Source organism: Ceratotherium simum, chromosome 5, assembly GCF_057802395.1.
Source record: "Ceratotherium simum simum isolate JZ-2026a chromosome 5, ASM5780239v1, whole genome shotgun sequence".
Classification (NCBI taxonomy): Eukaryota; Metazoa; Chordata; class Mammalia; order Perissodactyla; family Rhinocerotidae; genus Ceratotherium; species Ceratotherium simum.
Window position 1 is genome coordinate 37,218,358 of NC_141904.1, and position 20,452 is coordinate 37,238,809.

The 20,452-nt window shown below is 35.8% G+C and overlaps 1 protein-coding gene across 1 annotated transcript in view; it reads left to right on the top strand.

Moving 5' to 3' along the window:
• The window catches only part of FBXL2 (F-box and leucine rich repeat protein 2), a 115,106-nt gene that overhangs the window by 6,416 nt on the left and 88,238 nt on the right, over positions 1-20,452 (top strand). Inside the window, 2 exon segments of the mRNA XM_087430679.1 lie at positions 9,973-10,034; positions 10,174-10,267. Coding sequence (XP_087286805.1) covers positions 9,973-10,034; positions 10,174-10,267 — 156 coding nt within the window.

Here is a 20,452-nt window from a genome sequence, read left to right on the forward strand (position 1 = left end):
CTGCCACAGCATGGCCTGAAAAGTGGTGCGTTGGTGCATGCCCGGGATCCGAGCCGGCGAACCCTGGGCCGCTGCAGCGGAGCGCGCACGCTTAACCGCTTGCACCACTGTGCCAGCCCCCCCGTTCAAGTCTTTAATCCATTTTGAGTTAATTTTTGTGTATAGAGTATGATAGTGGTCCAATTCCATTCTTTGGCACGTGGCTGTCCTGTTTTCCCAACCCCGTTTATTGAAGAGACTGTCCTTTTCCACATTGTGTATTCTTGGCTCCTTTGTCGTAAATGAATTGACCATATATACGTGGGTTTATTTCTGAGCTCTCTATTCTGTTCCAAAGATCTACGTGTCTGTTTTTATGCCAATACCATACTGTTTTGATTACTCTAGCTTTGTAATATAGTTTAAAATCAGGGAGTGTAATACCTTCAGTTTTGTTCTCCTTTCTCAAGATTGCTTTGGCTAATCGGGGTCTTTTGTGGTTCCATACAAATTTTAGAATTGTTTGTTCTATTTCCGTGAAAAATGCTACTGGAATTTTGATAGGAATTGTATTGAATCTGTAGATTGCTTTGGGTAGTGTGGACATTTTAACAATATTAATTCTTTCAATCAATGAGCATGGAATATCTCCATTCCATTTATTAGTGTCTTCTTCAGTTTCTTTCACCAATGTCTAAGAGTTTTCAGTGTACAGTCTTTTACCTCCTTGGTTAAATTTATTCCTAGGTATTTTATTCCTTTTGGCGCAGTTAGAAATAGCATTGTTTTCTTGATTTCTCTTTCTGATAGTTAGTTATTAGTGTATATTTGTTATTAGTGCAACAGATTTCTGTGTATTTAGTTTTTTTCCTGCAACTTTACTGAATTTCTTTATTAGCTCTAACAGTTTTTTGGTGGAGTCTTTAGGTTTTTCTATATGTAATATCATGTTATATACAAATAGTGACAGTTACTTCTTCCTTTCTAATTTGGATGGCTTTTATTTATTTTTCTTGCCTAATTGCTGTGTCTAGGACTTCCAATACTATGTTGAATAAAAGTGGTGAGAGTAGGCGTTTTTGTATTGTGTCTGATCTTAGAGGAAAAGCTTTCAGCTTTTCACTGTTGAGTATGATGTTAGCTATGGGCTTGTCCTGTTATTTTGAGGTAGGTTGCCTCTATACCCACGTTGTTGAGAGTTTTTATCATAAATGGATGTTGAATTTTGTCAAATGCTTTTTCTGCATCTATTGAGTTGATCATATGATTTTTGTTCTTCATTTTATTAATGTGGAGTATCACATTGATTGATTTGTGGATGTTGAGCCATCCTTGCCTCACTGGATTAAATCCCACCTGACCATGGTGTATGATCCTTTTAATGTATTGTTGAATTTGGTTTGCTAATATTTTGTTGAGGACTTTTGCATCTATGTTCATCAGGGATAGTGGCCTGTAATTTTCTTTTCTTGTGGCATCCTTGTCTGGTTTTGGTATTAGGATAATACTGGCCTTGTGAAATGAGTTTGGAAATGTATCCTCCTGCTATATTTTTTAGAAGAGTTTGAGAAGGATTGGTATTAATTTTTCTTTAAATATTTGGTAAAATTCACCAGTGAAGCTCTCTGGTCCTAGAGTTTTTTTTTGTTGGAAGATTTTTGATTGCTGATTCAGTCTTCTTACTTGGAGTCAGTGTGTTCATATTTTCTATTTCTTCATGATTCAGTCTTGGTAGGTTGTATATTTCTAGGAATTTATCCTTTTTTTCCCTAGGTTGTCCAATTTGTTGGCATTTGGTTGTTCATAATAGTCTCTTATGATCCTTTGTATTTCTGTGGTATCAGTTGTAACGTCTCCTCTTTGATTTCTGAAATTATTTGAGTCCTCTCTGTTTTTTTCTTGGTGAATCTAGCTAAAGGTTTGTCAATTTTGTTTATCTTTCAAAGAACCAGCTCTTAGTTTCATTGACCTTGGTAAATTACTGTTCTTTACACATGATATCTGACATGAAATAACAAATTACGAGACACGCAAAGAAACAAGAAAATGTGCCCCATGGTCCAGATTTTGAACAACATGGACGGACAGATAGAAAACTTCAGCAGGAACAAGGAAAACTATAAAAAGAACGAAATGGGAATGCTAGGATTGGAAAATATGATATCAGAAATTAAGAATTCATTTGACAGGCTCAACAGCAGACTGGATGTAGTCAGCAGACCCAAGCAGGATAAACACAAAGAAGTCTAAACTTAGGCACATCATAGTGAAACTTCCAAAAATCAAATATTTTTATAAAAGAAATCTTAAAAGGAGGTAGAAAAGGAAAAAAATTACATAAAGGGGAACAATAATATGAATGAAAGCTGACATCTCTTCACAAACAATGAAGCCAGAGAACAATGGCATAACTTTTTAAAAGTGATTTAAAAAAGAAAAAGGCAGGGGCTGGCCCCATGGCCTAGTGGTTAAGTTTGGTGTGCTCTGCTTCGGTGGCCTGGGTTCGGTTCCTGGGCATGGACCTACACCACTTGTGGGCAGCCATGCTGTGGTGGTGACCCACATGCAAAATAGAGGAAGATTGGCACAGATGTTAGCTCAGGGTAAATCTTCCTCAGCAAAAAAAAAAAAAAAAAAAAAAAGGCAAACCTGCCAACCTGGAATTCTATATTTAGGGAAATGTTCTTCAAAACTGCAAGAGAAATAAAGACATTTCTGACAGATAAAAGCAAAGACAATTTGAGTCATCCCTGATGGTCTTAATGGTTCAAGTTCAGTGCTCTCACCGCTTCGGCGGCCCAGGTTCGTTTTTCGGTCACAGAACCACACCATCTGTCTGTCAGTTGCCATGCTGTAGTGGTGGCTCACATAGAAGAACTTCCAACTAGGATATATAACCATGTACTGGGGCTTTGGGGAGGTAAAAACAAACGAGCAAGCAAACGACAGTTTGTCTACAGCAGACCTATATTACAGGAAATGTTAAAAGAAGTACTTCAGTGCTGAAGGAAAGTGATAATAAAAGAAACTCAGGGCTGGCCACGTGGCTTAGCGGTTAAGTGCGTGCGCTCCGCTGCTGGCAGCCCGGGTTCAGATCCCGGGTGCGCACCGACGCACTGCTTCTCCAGCCATGCTGAGGCCGGGTCCCACATACAGCAACTAGAAGGATGTGCAGCTATGACATACAACTATCTACTGGGGCTTTGGGGGAAAAAAATAAATAAATAAAAATTAAAAAAAAAAAAGAAACTCAGATCTGAAGGAGGGAGTGATTTGCACCAGGAAGGTAAATATAAGGGATGTTATAAAAAAATTATCTTTCTTTCATGCATATATTTATTCAGAAGATTATGAACTGCATAAAGCAAAAATAGTAGCAGTGTATTGTCGGGTACATAATAGAAGTAGAAGTAAGATATATGACAATAAATGCAAAACAGGCAGGAGGAAATTACAGTCGTGTCATTTAACAATGGGTTTATGTTTTGAGAACGGTGTCGTTAGGTGATTTCATTGTTGTGTGAACATCATAGAGTGTACTGAAGGGGAACAAAATTAGCCACCCCAAAATGTGTCTCTTTAGCATGAGGATTATTTTAGGCTGATTATTTTTAAGAAACAAAGGACTCAAAGTTTTTCTTGTTACCTCCCCCATAACTACCTAAAAGAATTCAGATAAAAGAAACTGTCTCAAGAAGTGAGGTATCACCTTAGCATAACCAGAACTATGGTGGTAGACAGAGGGGAACCTAGAAAAGCCTGTTTATTGGGCTGCCCTCTGTGTTCTTCTGTTTCTGTGTGGCCAAACACTTGTTTTCCAAATGTTTGCTTCTTTTCACCTACCTGTGAATTGCCCTGCTTCTCTTTGAAGTCCTTGACTCTCCCCACCCCCAACATCTTCTTTTGTCTTTAGCTGAGGATGGTGTTTAAGGTGAGGGCTTTTGCCATTTTGCTGAGTTACTTGGTTTTCCTGGGTTTTGTTTCCAATTTCCTGGGTATACATGTTATTAAACTTTTGTTTTTCTCCTGTTAATCTGTCTCATGTCAGTTTAACTCTTAGACCAGCTAGAAGAACCTAGAAGTGTAGGGGAAAATGTCTTCCTCCCCTACAGTGCTTACACAAATCTAGATGGTATAGCCTAGTACACAGCTAGGCTATATAGTACCAATCTTATGGAAGCACTGTCGTATATGCAGTCCATTGTTGACTGAAACATTGTTATGTGGCACATGACTATAAATGAAGTTTGACTGTGATAAGTTAAAGATACACTCTGTAATCACTAGAGCAGACATTAAAAAAAGTACAAACATCTACAGCTATGAGATCAAACAAGGAAATCAAATAAATATTGCTTTACCAAAAAAAGGTCAAGAAAGAAGGAACAGAGGAACGAAGAACAGATAAGACAAATAGAAGATAAATATCAGGGTGGTAGACTTAAAACCAATGATATGAATAATTACATTAAATAGAAGTGGGCCGTACCCTCCAATTAAAAGGTAGCAATTTCAGGCTGGATTTCGGCATATAGCATGGCCCAACTATACGCTACCTATAAGAAACACTTTATTTATTTATTTTTTTTGTGAGGAAGATCAGCCCTGAGCTAACATCCATGCTAATCCTCTTTTTGCTGAGGAAGACTGGCTCTGAGCTAACGTCTGTTGCTAATCCTCCTCCTTTTTTTCCCCCAAAGCCCCAGTAGATAGTTGTATGTCATAGTTGCACATCCTTCTAGTTGCTGTATGTGGGACGCAGCCTCAGCGTGGCTGGAGAAGTGGTGCGTTGGTGCGCACCCGGATCCGAACCCAGGCCACCAGTAGCGGAATGCGCACACTTAACCGCTCAGCCACGGGGCTGGCCCGAAACACTTTAAATATAAAGGCACAGATTAAAAGTAAAAGAATGCAAAAGATGCAAAAATCAGAAGAGAGCTGGTATTGTTATATTAATATTAGTCAAAATAGACTTTGGGATAAAGATAACTTCTAGAGTGAAAAAAGGATATTTCATAATGACAAAGGGTCAATTCGTTAAAAATACATAAGCATCTTAAATGTGTATGCACCTCACAACAAAGCTTCAAAATATGTATAGCAAAAATTGACAGAACCAAAGGGAGAAAGAAACAAATGCACAATTATGTTTGGATATAGTAACACCTCTTTCTTACTAACTGATAGCATTCATAGATAAAAAAAAAATCAGTAAGGATATAAAAGATTTGAACGTCACTGTCAACCAACTTGACCTAATTGACTTTTATGTAATAATACACTTAACTACAGAATAGCAAAATACCAAAATGGCAAAATAAGTCCTTCCTTATCAGTAGTCACCTTAAATGTAAAAGTATTACATTTACCGATTAAATACAGAGACTGACAGAATGGATAAAACCTCCCAAAACCCATGATCCAATTATGTGCTGTCTGCAAGAGACACTTTTTATATCCAAAGACACACAGATTGAGAGTAAAAAGATAGAAAAAGACTTTCCGTGCAAATAGTACTAATATCATACAAAATAGACTTTAAGTTAAAACAAGTGACGTAGAAGTTCATTATATGTTAATAAATGGTCAATTCCTCAAGAAGTTATAATAATTAGAAACACATATGCACAAAACAATTGAGCCCCAAAATATGTGCAGCAAACTGACAGAATTGAAGGGATGAATAGACTTCTACAATAATAGTCGGAGACTTCACACCATCATCATAGCTATTATTTGTTGAGCACTTACTATTTGCCAAAACTATTCTAGGCATTTTACATATATGAAGTCATTTAATTCACAAAAACTCTTGTGGCAGGTTCCATTACTATCCTCATTTTACAAAAGAGGAAACCATGGCGTAGAAAAGTTAAATGACATGCCAAAGTAACCAAGATGTACATGGCAGAACCTGGATGATAGACTCAGTAAATTAGATTTGGTCCTTAGAGATTTCCTATTCAAATCTCCCACTGAAGGAAGGGGTTTCTTTCTCTGACATTCCGGGTTCTGTGGTCTCTGCAGGAGCACTGTGGATAAGTATCACTGCTTCAAAGAGTAGAGCATTCTAGTATGAGCTATCCTAATTGCTAGAAAGTTTTTCCCTATGTTGAGTTGAAGGCTTTTAACTTTGATTCACTGTTGTTTGTAATAACAGAAAATAAGCCCATCCTTCTGACAGCTATTGAGATATGTGAAGATTGTCATGGTATCATTCAGTGTCACCCCCATCACCATTTAGAAACTTTAATACCATGCTTTCAATGACAAAGCATTTAGACAGCAGATTAATAAGGAAACAGAAGACTTGAACAACACCATAAACCAACTAGACCCAACACAGATGTATAGAACACTCCACCCAAGAACAGCTGAATACACATTCTTCTCAAGTGCACATGGAACATTCTCCAGGATAGACCTTATGTTAGGAGACAAAACAAGTTTCAAAAAATTTCAAAAGACTGAAATCATATAAAGTATCTTCTCTGACCAAATAGAATGAAGCCAGAAATAAAAAAAAAAGAAGGAAAACTGGAAAATTTACAAATATGTGAAAATTAAACAACATTCTCTTAAACAACCAATAAGTGAAAGAAGAAATAATAAAGGATATTAGAAAATACTTTAAGATGAATGGAAATGAAAACACAACATATCAAAACTTATGGAATGAACTGAAAGTAGTGATCAGAGGGAAATTTATAGTTGTAAATATCTACATTAAAAAGAAGAAAGAGGCCGGCCCCGTGGCTTGGTGGTTAAGTGCATGCACTCTGATGCTGGTGGCCCGGGTTCGGATCCCGGGTGCGCACCGAGGCACCACTTCTCCGTCCATCCTGAGGCCGAGTCCCACATACAGCAACTAGAAGGATGTGCAGCTATGACATACAACTATCTACTGGGGCTTTGGGGGGAAAAAAAAATAAATAAAAATCTAAAAAAAAAAAAAAAGAAGAAAGATCTCATGTCAATAACCTAATTTTACACTTCAAGGAACTAGAGAAAGGTTAATTGAATAATTTAGCTAGTTCATCTAACACAGTGCTTACTGGAGCTTGGACTGCAGTAGGCACTTAATAAATGTTAGTATCTCACAAACCACTAAAACTAATCATTGGAATACTTTAAAAATGAATGTAGGGTACTATTTACAGCACTGTTTCCCCTTCTGCAGTTTGCTTTGGTGGATTGTGGTATATATATTTTTAAATCGAGATATTACACATATACTGTAAATTTCACCCATTTAAAATGTACAATCCAGTGTGTTTTAGTATATTCACCAAGTTGTGTCTTCATCACAACTGTCTAATTCAAGAACATTTTCATAACTCCAAAAAGAAACCCCGTACTCATCAGCAGTCACTTCCTGATCTTAGGCAACCACTAATCTATATTGTCTCCATGGATTTGCCTTTTCTGGTTATTTAATGTAAATGGAATCATAGAATATGTGGCTTTTTGTATGTATCTTTTCAGTAGCATAATGTATTCAAGGCTCATTCCTGTTGTAATATGTATCAGTACTTCATTTCTTTTTATTGCTGAATAATTTTCCTTTGTGTGGATATACCACATTTTGTTTATCCATTCATCAGCTGATGGACATTTGAATTGTTCTCACTTTTTGGCTATTATGAATAATGCTGCTGTGAACGTTGATGTATAAGTTTTGGTGAGGACATGTTTTCATTTCTCTTAGGTAGTTACCTATGATTGGAATTGCTGGTTAATGTGATAACTCAATGTTTAACCTTTGAGGAACTGCCAGACTATTTTCCAAAGTGACTGCACCATTTTATGTTCCTGCCAGCAGTGTATGAGTTTTCCAATTTCTCCACATTCTTGCCATTATTTGTTATTATCTGTCTGTTTGATTTTAGCCATCCTTGTGGCTGTGAAGTATCTCATTATGTTTTTATTTTTGATTTGCATTTCCCTAGTGACTAATGATGTTGAACTTCTTTTTATGTGCTTATTGGCCATTTGCATATCTTCTTTGCAGAATTGTCTATTCAAATCCCATGCCCTTTTTTTGTTGTTGTTGTGGAAGATTAGCCCTGAGCTAACATCTGTTGCCAGTACTCCTGTTTTTGCTGAGGAAGATTGGCCCTGGGCTAACATCTGTGCCCATCTTCCTCTACTTTATATGTGGGATGCCTGCCACAGCATGGCTTGATAAGTGGTGTGTAGGTCTGCACCCAGGATCCGAACCTTTGAACCCTGAGTTGCCGAAGCGGAGTGTGCGAACTACACCACTGGGCCAGCCCTCCATGCCCATTTTTTAACTGGTTTATTTACCTTTTTATTGTTGAATTGTGAGAGTTGTTTATATGTTCTGGATACAACTCCCTTATCAGATACGTGATTTGCAAATATGTTCTTCTATTTTGTGGGTTTTCTTTTCACTTTCTTAATGATGCCCTTTGAAGCGCAAAGGTTTTTAATTTTGATGAAGTCTAATTTATTTATTTTATTCTTTGCTTGCTTGTAATTTTGGTGTCATATCTAAGAAACCATTACATAATCTGAGGCCACCAAGATTTATGCTTATGTTTTCTTTTAAGAGTTATAGTTTTAACTCTTATATTTATTTAGGTCTTTGATCCACTTTGAGTTAAATTTTTTTATATGATATGAGGTAGGGGTCCAGCTTTATTGTTTTGCGTGTTAACATCCACTTATACTGGCACCATTTGTTGAAAGGACTATTCTTTCCCCCATTGAATTATCTTGGCACCCTTGTCAAAAATTAGTTGCTGATAAATATAACGGTTTATTTCTGGACTCTCAATTCTACTTCATTGATCTATGTGTCCGTCCTTATGCCAATACCACAATGTTTCAATTGCCGTAGCTTTATAGTAAGTTTTGAAATCAGGAAATTTGAGTCCTCCAATTTTGTTTTCTTTTACAAGATTATTTTGAGCCAGCCCTGATGGCCTACTGGTTAAAGTTCAGCATGCTCTGCTTTGGTGGCCCGGGTTAGGTTTCCAGGTGCAGAACCACACTGCTCATCTGTCAGTAGCTATGCTGTGGTGGTCGCTCACATGGAAGGACTAGAAGGTCCTACAACTAGGATATACAACTATGTACTGGGGCTTTGGGGAGGGGAAGAAAAAGAAGAGAGGAAGATTGGCAACAGATGTTAGCTCAGGGGGAATCTTTCCCAGCAAAAAAAAGATTATTTTGGCTATTCTGGGTCCCTTGTATTTCCATATGAATTTTGGGATCGGCTTTTCAATTTTTCCAAAAAAATGCGGTTGGAATTTTGGTAGAGATTTCATTAAATCTGTGGAAGAGTTTGAGAAATGTTGCTAACTTAACACTATTAAATCTTCCAACTCATAAACATGGAATGTGTTTCAATTTATTTAAGTCACCTTTAATTTCTCTCAGCAGTGTTTTGTATGTTTTCAATATATGTGTCTTGCACTTCCTTAGTTAAATTTGTTCCTAAGAATTTTATTCTTTTTGATGCTCCCGTGAATGAGATTGTTTTCTTAGTTTCATTTTCAGGTTGTTCATTGCTAATGTATGGAAATACAATTTATTTTTATATAAATATATTGCATATTTGTATATTGTATCCTGCAACCTTGCTGAACTCCTTGATTAGTTCTAATAGAGTTTTTGTGGGTTTCTTAGAATTTTCTATATACAAGATCATGGCATCTGTAACTAGTGGTTGTTTTACTACTTCCTTTCCAATCAGGATGCCTTTTATTTATTTTTCTTGCCTAGTAGCCTTGGCCAGAATCTCCAATACCATGTAGTATGGAAATGGCTGTGTTGCCATTTTTATGAAACGGTGATAGGATATAAACTGTTTTTATATCCATCAATGTTGAAGTGCGGTGGCTTCATGAAATTAGTATCATATTTGTAGGACAGTGATTGGGGCTGTTCTGATCTAAAAAACACGTAACTTTTTTTTTTTTAATTGATTGAGGAACACTTTCACAGTTTCCCTTTTTTTCCTTTTAGGTTTTCTCAAATAATGATGAAGGTCTTATTAACAAAAAGCTACCCAAAGAACTTCTCTTAAGGTAAGTGTTGATAAACTTTAAATAATTCAAATTTGATTCAGTCATCAAGTTCCAAGACAGTCTTCTTTCACTCTATGAGTCCATAGCATAGAAAAACAGACAGAATTAGCCTAACTGACTTTTTGTTTTTGTTTTATAGAATGCTGTTCAGCTTGTTGTTAAATTTTACTTGGTCTAATCCAGAATGTACTAAGTATGTACATAGCATTGGTCTGGATTCTTTTTGTAATGTGGTAAGTATTGTAATAATCTTCAGTAGGTGCCATTGTTTTGGTATCAGTAGATAATCTCAATGTAGTCAATAACATCAGGAGAGAGTATTGTTAAGATTGTGAGCTCCTGAAGTCATAGACATTTAGATGTTTTCTGATAAATCAGTTTTAAAGTAAGTACAGTTGTATGTTCTTACTGAGCACTTAAAATGCTGTCAGCCCAAATATTGATGTTTTTATCCATTTATGAGAATTATGTGCTAAGTGACAGTGAGTACTATAAAACAAGCTTCTTTGTCCTTTATTTCTGGCATCACTGAATATATAGTAAATGGTATTTTGCTTGTCATTTCGCAAGTAAAGCTATCAACCAACATTTGTTGACCCTGAGGCACAGTAGTTTTCTTTAGTACTCTGCAATCATCAAAGAAATCCTATTTTAGTTTTGGATATTTTAATTGTTTACAAATAATTAATACATGTATATATGGTAATCTTTGAATGGCATTTCCCGAACTCTTCTCGTATCACTGATGTTCCACAAAACAAAACAGGTTTTGTGATCAAAGAAGTATGGGAGGGGGCCAGCCCGGTGGGGCAAGCCGTTAAGTGCGCGCACTCCGCAGCAGCAGCCTGGGGTTCGCCGGTTCAGATCCCGGGCGCACACCGAGGCACTACTTGTCAGACCATGCTGTGGTGGTGTCCCATATAAAGCGGAGGAAGATGAGCATGGGTGTTAGCCCAGGGCCAGTCTTCCTCAGAAAAAAGAGGAGGATTGGCAGATGTTAGCTCAGGGCCGATCTTCCTCACAAAAAAAAAAAAGAAGTAGTATAGGAAACACTGGGTTAACAAAACCAGTTTCTTTGCTACGTGACTTCCTAGAGCCTTAATAGGCTAATATGCATGGTGATGCTCCCAGATGGATAGTTGTGGCATTTCAAACTTATTGAGCATGGAATCCTTTTAATATTCCATGGAAAAAATTTTGGGAAGTGCTAACATACGTTAAGAGATTGACCAGCTGACTCCATTCCTTGGCGGTGCTTAATTTCATTTTAACATTTGGGAAATGAGGATGAGTTTTGTTTACATATGGGAGTTCACTACAAAGTTACTGTGTAAATGCCACAGATTACTCTCCTTGACCGTCCTCATTATGTTAGACATTTTTTCTTGAGTCAGAAATGGGGCGAGGACACAGCTTTGTGGTGGTGATCACATTTCAGGGGCATTTAGAGGGTGTTTCATTAGTCATCAGGTGTTGTTTGACACTGTTGTCATGAGCTCATTCTACTCAGTTAATAAAAAGGAAAATTAACGACAGGATCATATGAAAAATACAGCAATTATATTTTATTTCAATAAAGCAAATATTTGTCTGGATAAGAGAGAGTATTCTTTGGCATTTTAGACCATTTTAAAGTTAAGAAAGTGGTAACAAGGAAGGAATGATACAAACCCACAAGGTCTTGATCAAGCACAGTAAGCTGTTAGAACCAATATTGCTGGGCTAGGGTGGGCAGGCTGTTACCATACAACTGTAGGGGATGCCATCCACAACACACTACAAAGTGGATGGTGTACCTTAGAATTGTGCAGTGTTTCATTCTTGGTCTGAACGGTTTTATAGCACAGACATCAAGTTGTAATGTGAATATGTCATTCTTACTCTGGAGAATCATAACCAGCTTCAGGCAGACTCGTATTAGTCATTTAGCAGTGGAGTGTGATTAAATGCTACCCTTCTTATGAATACTGCTGCTATCTGTGACTAAAGGCTGCTAACTTAATATTTTTTCCCTTTTGGTAGGGTTAGCTTTTACACTGTACTCAGCCATGGAACAGTTTCTATCAGTTGACAAAAACAGGGAGGGGGGAATTATATCACTTTATATGCTAGTGTGATTTCTAAACTGCTGTTTTAGAAATTTTAGTTCTTTTAAAGATCCATGTTGGACCCAGCTGTTAAGAATCCTGGAGTTACTGTTTTTGAATCACGCCATAAGGCTCATACATAGATTGTTTTTCAAAAAGAATTGCCGTTTGAGAGCAAATGTTCATAACATGTCTGTTCATAGATATGCATTCGCACTTCTGTTCTTATTTTGGAGTCTGTAAGGAGAATTTAAATTTTAAAGTACTTCTACTACAGGTCTTCTCTGACTTGCGAGTCTCAAAATTAACTCTTGTCAACCATGATATTTTAATTGTTGTTGGTCTTTAAATCATTTTTGCCATCTTACTCTCAGACTTTCTATTCTCAGTAATAATAGCTCTCCCCTTTTCTAGTCTCCCTTTCTAAGCAAAATTTTGAAGAAGGGTTTGAGCCAGGTTACCAAAGCAGCCATCTTCATCATCAGTTAATTCCACAGCAAAGTGAGTGAGTGTAGCAAAGTCTCCGCCTCCTGGAGCTTAAGTGTTGATTATTTTTGCTCAGTTAAATGATGTCTTCATACTTGCAATCTGTCCTAGGCTTACATTTTTACTTCATATTGTAGACTTCTTTGTGACAGTGCAAACTGTCGTTCCTATTCTTGTTGAATTCCTGTTCACTGTCGGTCTTACTTCATCAATAGATAGGAAATCTTTGAGTTTATGGCAATCTTATTCGCTTGCAGCTGAGGTCATTTTCTCTTCTGCCATTTTTACCTGCAGCTGTTACCACCCTCTTCAGTTCTCTACTAGCTTCCATTAGTGATCACGCCAAGTGAAGACTCAGCTTCTCCTTTGGAACTGCTAACAAGCATAACCTGGAATTGTGTGCTTCTTTCATCTCTCTATATTGCTTTGAATTCACTCAGAAAGATCTGTGAGATTTTTTCCATGTGGTCATCTTATTGCTGGTTTTAAGACTACCCGATATTAATTCACAGATTCCTTCTACTACTCAATTTCAGTTTGTTACTTAATAAGTTTTTACAATTTTGCTTTTTATGCTCAGCTTTCACTCATAAATTAAAGGTACTCAAATTCTCCCTCTCTGCCCTTCACTCTTACACAGTTCAACAAACAGCTTGTAATTTTACTCTTCTTGGGGAGTTGCCTATATACTGTTTATAACAATGGGAATATTTAATTTGTTGTAATCTACATATCTATTAGTGAGGTGGGTTCTCCTTATGTATATTTGTCCCCATCGTTATAATCTATATTACTTTTGGAGCCAGAATTGGTTGAGATTTCAGCTCTCCCCATTTATTAGTTACGTGACCTTAAAGTGACTTAACCGTAATTTCCCATATCGGTAAAATGAGAATAGTAATAGTTCTTACCTTATGGGGTTGTTACTCTTAGAGTACCTGGCATTTAATAAATGTTAAATAAATGTTGCTCTCATTGTTATTAATATCAATTTTGGATGCCTGAAAACTTAATAAATGCTGTTTGACAATGCAGTCAGTTTTAATGCAAATAACTGGCAAAAGCAAGCTGTCCTGATATGGGTCTTAACATATACTGCTGCTAACAATATTTCAGTAGGGAACCTGATTATTAAGTAAGTTAATGTAGCCTAATGCTTCATTTCATCAACCTGGACTAATTCAGTCTCAATGAAAATTGCATACTACTACCTGATATTAAACTGACAACTACTAGGGCCTAAGCAGATTAGTGGTGGTAAGACGAGGGATAATTATTTTGTATTATAAAAAAGGCAGTCTCTTGGAAGGAACTCCTGTTTTGAGAAAAGAAGTCTTATGTGAGTTGAATATTGGCCTAAAACTCAGATTATAAATTTTAACAATAATTTGTTTGACCTGAAGTTTTTACTTCTATTATGGTTGCTTTCAGATGTTAATGATGAAATGAAAATACATGTAAACTACTTCACAGGAGATAGGGAGTGCTACATGCAGTAAATATTTTAAAACATTCTCAGAAGACAAAGCTCTTGTTAGTAATAAATAATAATGAAAGAAACCTCTTATTAGACACATTTTTAAAAACTTAAATTACCGTTATTTGTGTCATTTTCTTTCCTGTTAAAGTTAATGTGAATATATCACAAAATTAAGTACTAATAGTGTTTGTTGGCTTGATGAAGGAAGGTTTGATTGCCCCGAACAGGAGAGCTGAGCCTAATAATTCTGGGCAAATGAAATCAACTACACAATTACATAATTTGGCAGTTTTACTAGTTTGCTAGGGAAAGTTATAAGATTACTAGCACACAAATTTTCAAATTTGCCTTTTCTAAAATTGGTAAGCCAATTCCATGAGTGAAAATAATTGTGGTTTTTGTTGCAGTCATTAAGTTACAGCCCAGTGTTTATGTGTAATTTGGGGACTTTGAGGAGCAGTGCAGTAAAGGGCTCGTTCCTGTTTTGGGCATCATTGAGTGGGTATTCTTGCCTGCTGGTTGGTTTCAGCACTCCCTGGACTTTTTCAAGGACTGGTGCCTCTACCTCCTGCTGTCTTTGATGCCTTATATATATTCCAAGGCAGCTTAGCAGGTAAGATGCTTTTTTGGGGGGTACATACTGCAAATTCAAGTTCAAGCATCTGTACAGATTTCTTTTTTTTGTTAAAGAGGTTTTTTTTGGTTTGTTCCTTTTTATTGTTTTTTTTTTTTTTACCTTGCATGAAGCAGTACAGGGCTGAAGTAGTGTGTGTTGAAATCAAATGCAGAAGCTTAAAGGTCGTTCCTTTTCATTACCTCTGTATACTATTATATACTGTTTTAGGGTTGGCATCTAAGTCCAAATCATGGCAGAGCAAATTTTCCTTAGTCCAGGTTGGAGTTATGCTTATACATTAAAACTCTGATGATGCCTTTGGATTTTTTATCTACATTGAGGTGGCGTGAAACACCAGTAAAGCTCCACTGATAGGAAGGGAAGAACTAGTACATTCTGCTCCAAAGTTTTATCCCTGGAAAGTTATGTTAGAGACCTGTTAATTTAAAAACTGAATTCTACAGTAGCTACAACAGAAAAGATTGGTAAATTTGACTCTGTGAGCAGTAAAATACGGCAAAATATACCATACCAAAGATAAATAGCACATTGGTAGGTGAAATAATTAGAATATATATTATAAGCAAGGGCTATGTTCTTCGACATACAAAGAAAAAAAATCTTAAAAATTATTAAGATGAGACAGAGAGGCCGGCCCCACGGCATAGTGGTTAAGTTTGGCATGTTCTGCTTCGGCGGCCTGGGTTCATGGGTTTGGATCCCGGGCGCGGGCTACACCACTTGTCAGCCACACTGTGGCAGCGACCTGCATATAAAGTGGAGGAAGACCAGCAGAGATGTTTGCTCAGGGCTAATCTTCCTCAGCAAAACAAAAAAAAAAAGGTGGATTAACTCTATTAGAAAAATAGTTTCAAGAGGGTATGAACAAAGGAAGAAATACAAAAGGCCAATAACTGTATAAAAAGATGCTCAATCAGGCCTATATTTAAATACAAATCAAAGTAATGAGATATTACTTATCTGACTGGGAAAACCCCAAAAGTTTGATAATATCAGGTTTTGGCAAGGAGGTAAGAGACAGACACTCTAAAATTCTTTATAAACTGTTGTAGCCATTCTTTGGGGCCACTGGGGAAAATTTTTCAAAATGCTAGGTATACATATCCATTTCTAGGAACTTACTAACAGATATATTTGCAAAGATAAATATGCAGGGATGATGACTGCAGCTTTTTTTTTTTTTTCTTTCACTGTGGTTAAATTGAATTACTGATAATTCTTGGTGTATGATACACTTCCTCACTGATCCGTGCATTGCCTTTTCCCCTCCCCATCATCTAGTTATTATCAAGAACTTTGTGTTTATGATTCCTTTCTTTAAAATTTTTTTTATCTTAAAAGTAAACATTATATTGTTTGGTCAAATATATTTGTTTTTATTAACTTTATAAAAACAAAGTATATTGTATCTTCTGAGACATGCTTTTCGCTCAAAGTTGTTACTAAGAGTGATCCATGTTGCTCTCTTTGCCTGTTACTCATTTTTACTGCTGTATAATATTATGTTGTGTGAATATACTAGAATTCACGTATTGAGTCTTCTTTTGATGAGTACTTGGGTTTCCAGTTTGTTAATAAAAGTAGAGTTGCTGTGAACATCCTTGTAAATGTCTCCTGGTACAAGTATACAAAAGTTTCTCTAGGAGTGGAATTACTGGGGGTCATAGGCTCTACAGATATTTAACTTTATATAGTAATATTGTACTGTTTTTCCAAAGTGGTCTTATTAATTTACATTCATATGAACAATGGATTAGAGAATCTGTTGAGTTTCTCCTTTCCAACGTTTAGTGTTATTACATGTCTTAAGTGTAGAATAGCATATCATTGTGCTCTTGATTTGAATTTCTCTGAATCTAGTAATGTTGAGCATCTGTTTATATGTTTATCAGTCACATGTATTACCTCTTCCTCCTCTGAAATGCATGTTTATAATTTTTGCTATTGGGTTGTCTCTTACTGATCTGTAGTTGTCTTTTTTTTCCCCTCTTTCTTGTTTTTAACATTACTATATCTTCTTTATTTTTTTCTTCATTCAATTTTCCAAATAGTGTCCTAATTTAATAATCTTTATAAGAGAGCAATTTGGGGTTTTAATGATTAATATTAATACTTTACTCACTATGATGATTATTACAATTTTCAATTTTTTTCTTTATCTTACTAATTCTGCCTCTTTCCTGCTTAAAACCTTTCTATTGCCTTTAAAGTCCACTTAAGTTATGATGACTTAAATTGTTCTCCCAGACTGTCCACTTATTATCTCTTATTCTATCTAATCTCTTAACTCTTTTCCAACTTCCTTGTAAATTCTGGCAACTCTGATTGACTTCCAGTCCCTGAAACTGTCATTCTCTAATTTGCTCTCTCCCGTGTTCATACTGCTTCTTGAAAGTGTCCGTCTTTTGCTTACCCCTTCTTTCACCTAATTCAGCGTAAGACTTTCCCTAAGTTCAAGGCCATGTTCTCTCCCTCTTGGGTGTGCCTATAGGTCCTTTAAGCATTTGTAATTTCTGGTGTTTGGCCTAGATTTTATATTCCATAACACAGTAAATCTAACTTTTAAAAAAAATGGAAATATATAAAATTGACATATTATATTAGTTTCAGATGGTCTACATAATAATTTGATATTTGTATGTATTACAAAATGATCACCACAGTGGGTCTAGTTAACATTTGTAACCATACCTAGCTAGAAAATTTTTTTCTTTTGATGAGAACTTTTAAGATCTATTCTCTTAGCAACTTTCAGATATGTAATACAAAATTATTAACTATAGTCCCATGCTGTGCATTACATCCCCATGACTTATTTATTTTATAACTGGAAGTTTGTATGTTTTGACCCCCTTCACCCAATTTGCCCACCCTCCACTCCTTGCCTCTGGCAACCACAAATCTGTTCTGAGCTTGATATCTATGAGCTCGGTTTTTGTTTTGTTTTTCTTAGGTTCCACATATTAGTGAGATCATATGGTATTTGTCTTTCTCTGTGTGACTTATTTCACTTAGGATAATGCCCTCTAGGTCCATCCATGTTGTCACAAATGGCAAGATTTTTTTATTTTTTATGGCGGAAAAATATTCCATTGTGTATATATACACCACATTTTCTTTATCCATTCATCCCTTGTTGGGCACTTAGGTTGCTTCCGTATCTTGGCTATTGTAAATAATGCTGCAATGAACATGGGGGTACAGATATCTTTTCCAGTTAGTGTTTTCATTTTCTTTGGATAAATACCTAGAAGTGGAATTGCTGGATCATATGGTAGTTCTATTTTTAATTTTTTGAGGAACCTCCATACTGTTTTCCATGGTGGCTGCACCAATTTACATTCCCACCAACAGTGCACAAGCTTCCCTTTTCTCCACATCCTCACCAACACTTGTTATTTCTTGTCTTTTTGATAATGGCCATTCCAACAGGTGTGGAGTGATATCTCATTGTAGTCTTAATTTGCATTTCCCTGATTAGTGATGTTGAGCACCTTTTCACGTACCTGTTGCCCATCTGGATGTCTTCTTTGGAAAAATGTCTATTTAGATCCTCTGCCCATTTTTTAAATCAGATTGTTTTTTTTTTGCTATTGAGTTGTATGAGTTCTTTATATATTTTGGATATTAGCCCCTTATCAGATATGATTTGCAAATATTTTCTCCCATTCAGTAGGTTGCCTTTTCGTTCTGTTCATGATTTCCTTGGCTGTGCAGAAGCTTTTTAGTTTGATGTAGTTCCACTTGTTTATTGTTCTTTTGTTATCTTTGCTTTTGGTGTCAAATCCAAAATATCATCTCCAAGACTGATGTCAAGGAACTTACCACCTATGTTTTCGTCTAGGGGTTTTATAGTTTCCGGTCTTTCATTCAAGTCTTTAATCCATTTTGAGTTGCTTTTTTGTGTATGATGTAAGATAGTGGTCCAGTCATTCTTTTGCGTGTGGCTGTCCAGTTTTCCCAACCCTCTTTATTGAAGAGACTGTCCTTTCCTCATTGTATATTGACTCCTTTGTTATAAATTAATTGCCCACGTATGCATGGGTTTATTTTTGGGCTCTTTATTCTGTTCCATTGATCTGTGTCTGTTTTTTTGCCAATACCATACTGTTTTGATTACTATAGCTTTGTAATATAATTAGAATTCTATTGAGTTCTTTATATTCTCAGTACAATCTTTGTACTGAGATTAATATTTATCTGACAAGTGTTTTCTCCCAGCTTGTAATTTGTTTTTTCACATTCCTGAAGGCATATTTTGATGTAAAGACACCTTTTATGAAGTCAGATATATCAATATTTTCTTTTATGGTTAGTGTTTTTTGTGTTTTGTTAAGGAACGTCTTCCTTATCCTGAGGTCAGAGATACTCACATATATTTTCTTCTGAAAGTTTAAAAATTTTGTTTTTGACATTTCAGTTTTTAATCATTCTCATGTGGATTTTTATGCTATGAGATAGGAATCCATTTTTATTTTCTTTTCCATGTGGATTTATCAATTTTTCCTGGTTCATATTTTGAATGGTTCTTCTTTTCCTCCATATCACCTCTGTAATATAATCTATTATATAAATATATATATATATTTCTAGAGTCTTTATTCTGTTCCATTAGTTTATTTTCTATGTGCTAATACTGCGTAGGAGGCATCTCTATTTTTGAGTGACCATGGCCTATAAATTTATATTTCTTATTGTTTTTATCTGATTTGTTAATTAATACAAGCCTCAGATTTGAATTGTGGACTATTCAGTCTTTTCCTGTTCTCTGGAAGAGTCTGTGTCTTAGTTTAACTGTTCCTTGAAAGTCTAATAGAACTGTAAAATTGTCTGAGCACAGAATTTTCTTTGTAGAAAAATTTTTAACTAATTTGTTTGATCTGAATAGGGATTTTCAAGCTTTCTACTATTATTGTATTGCTGTTTCTCCCTTTACATCTGTTAATATTTGGTTTATATATTTAGGTGTTCCTATGTTGAGTGCATAAATATTTACAAATGTTATATCCTCTCATAGGATTGACCCCTTTATCATTACGTGATGACCTTCTTTGTCTCTTATTACAGTTGTCTTTAAGTGTATTTTGTCTGATATAAGTATAGCTACCCCAGCTTTCCTTTGGTTTTCATTTGCATGGAATATCTTTTTCCGTCCTTTCACTGCCGGTCTGTGTGTCTCCTTCCATCTGAAATGAGCCTCTTGTAGGTGGCGTATAGATGGGTCTTTTTTTTTTTTTAATATCCATTTAGCCACTCTCTGTCTTTTGACTGGAGAATTTAGTCCATTTACATTTAAAGTAATTATTGATAGGTATGTGCTTATTGCCATTATGTTAATTGTTTTCTGGCTGTTTTGTAGTTTCTCTGTTCCTTCTCTTGCTCGCTTCCTTTGTAATTTGATGCTTTTTTTGTAGTGGTACGCTTAGATTCCTTTCTATTTTTTGTGTATCTACTATAGGTTTTTGCTTTATGGTTACCATGAGGCTTACATAAAACAACGTATATTTATAACAGTCTATTTTAAGTTGATAAACAACTTGAGTTTGAATGCATTCTAAAGCTCTGCATTTTTACTCCCCCCAACAGTTTATGTTTTTGATGTCACAATTTACGTCTTTTTGTCTTTTGTATCCCTTAACATATTATTGTAGTTATAGTTCTTTTTACAACTTTTGTCTTTTAACCTTCATGCTGGCTTTATAAGTGATTACCTCACAACCTATACAAC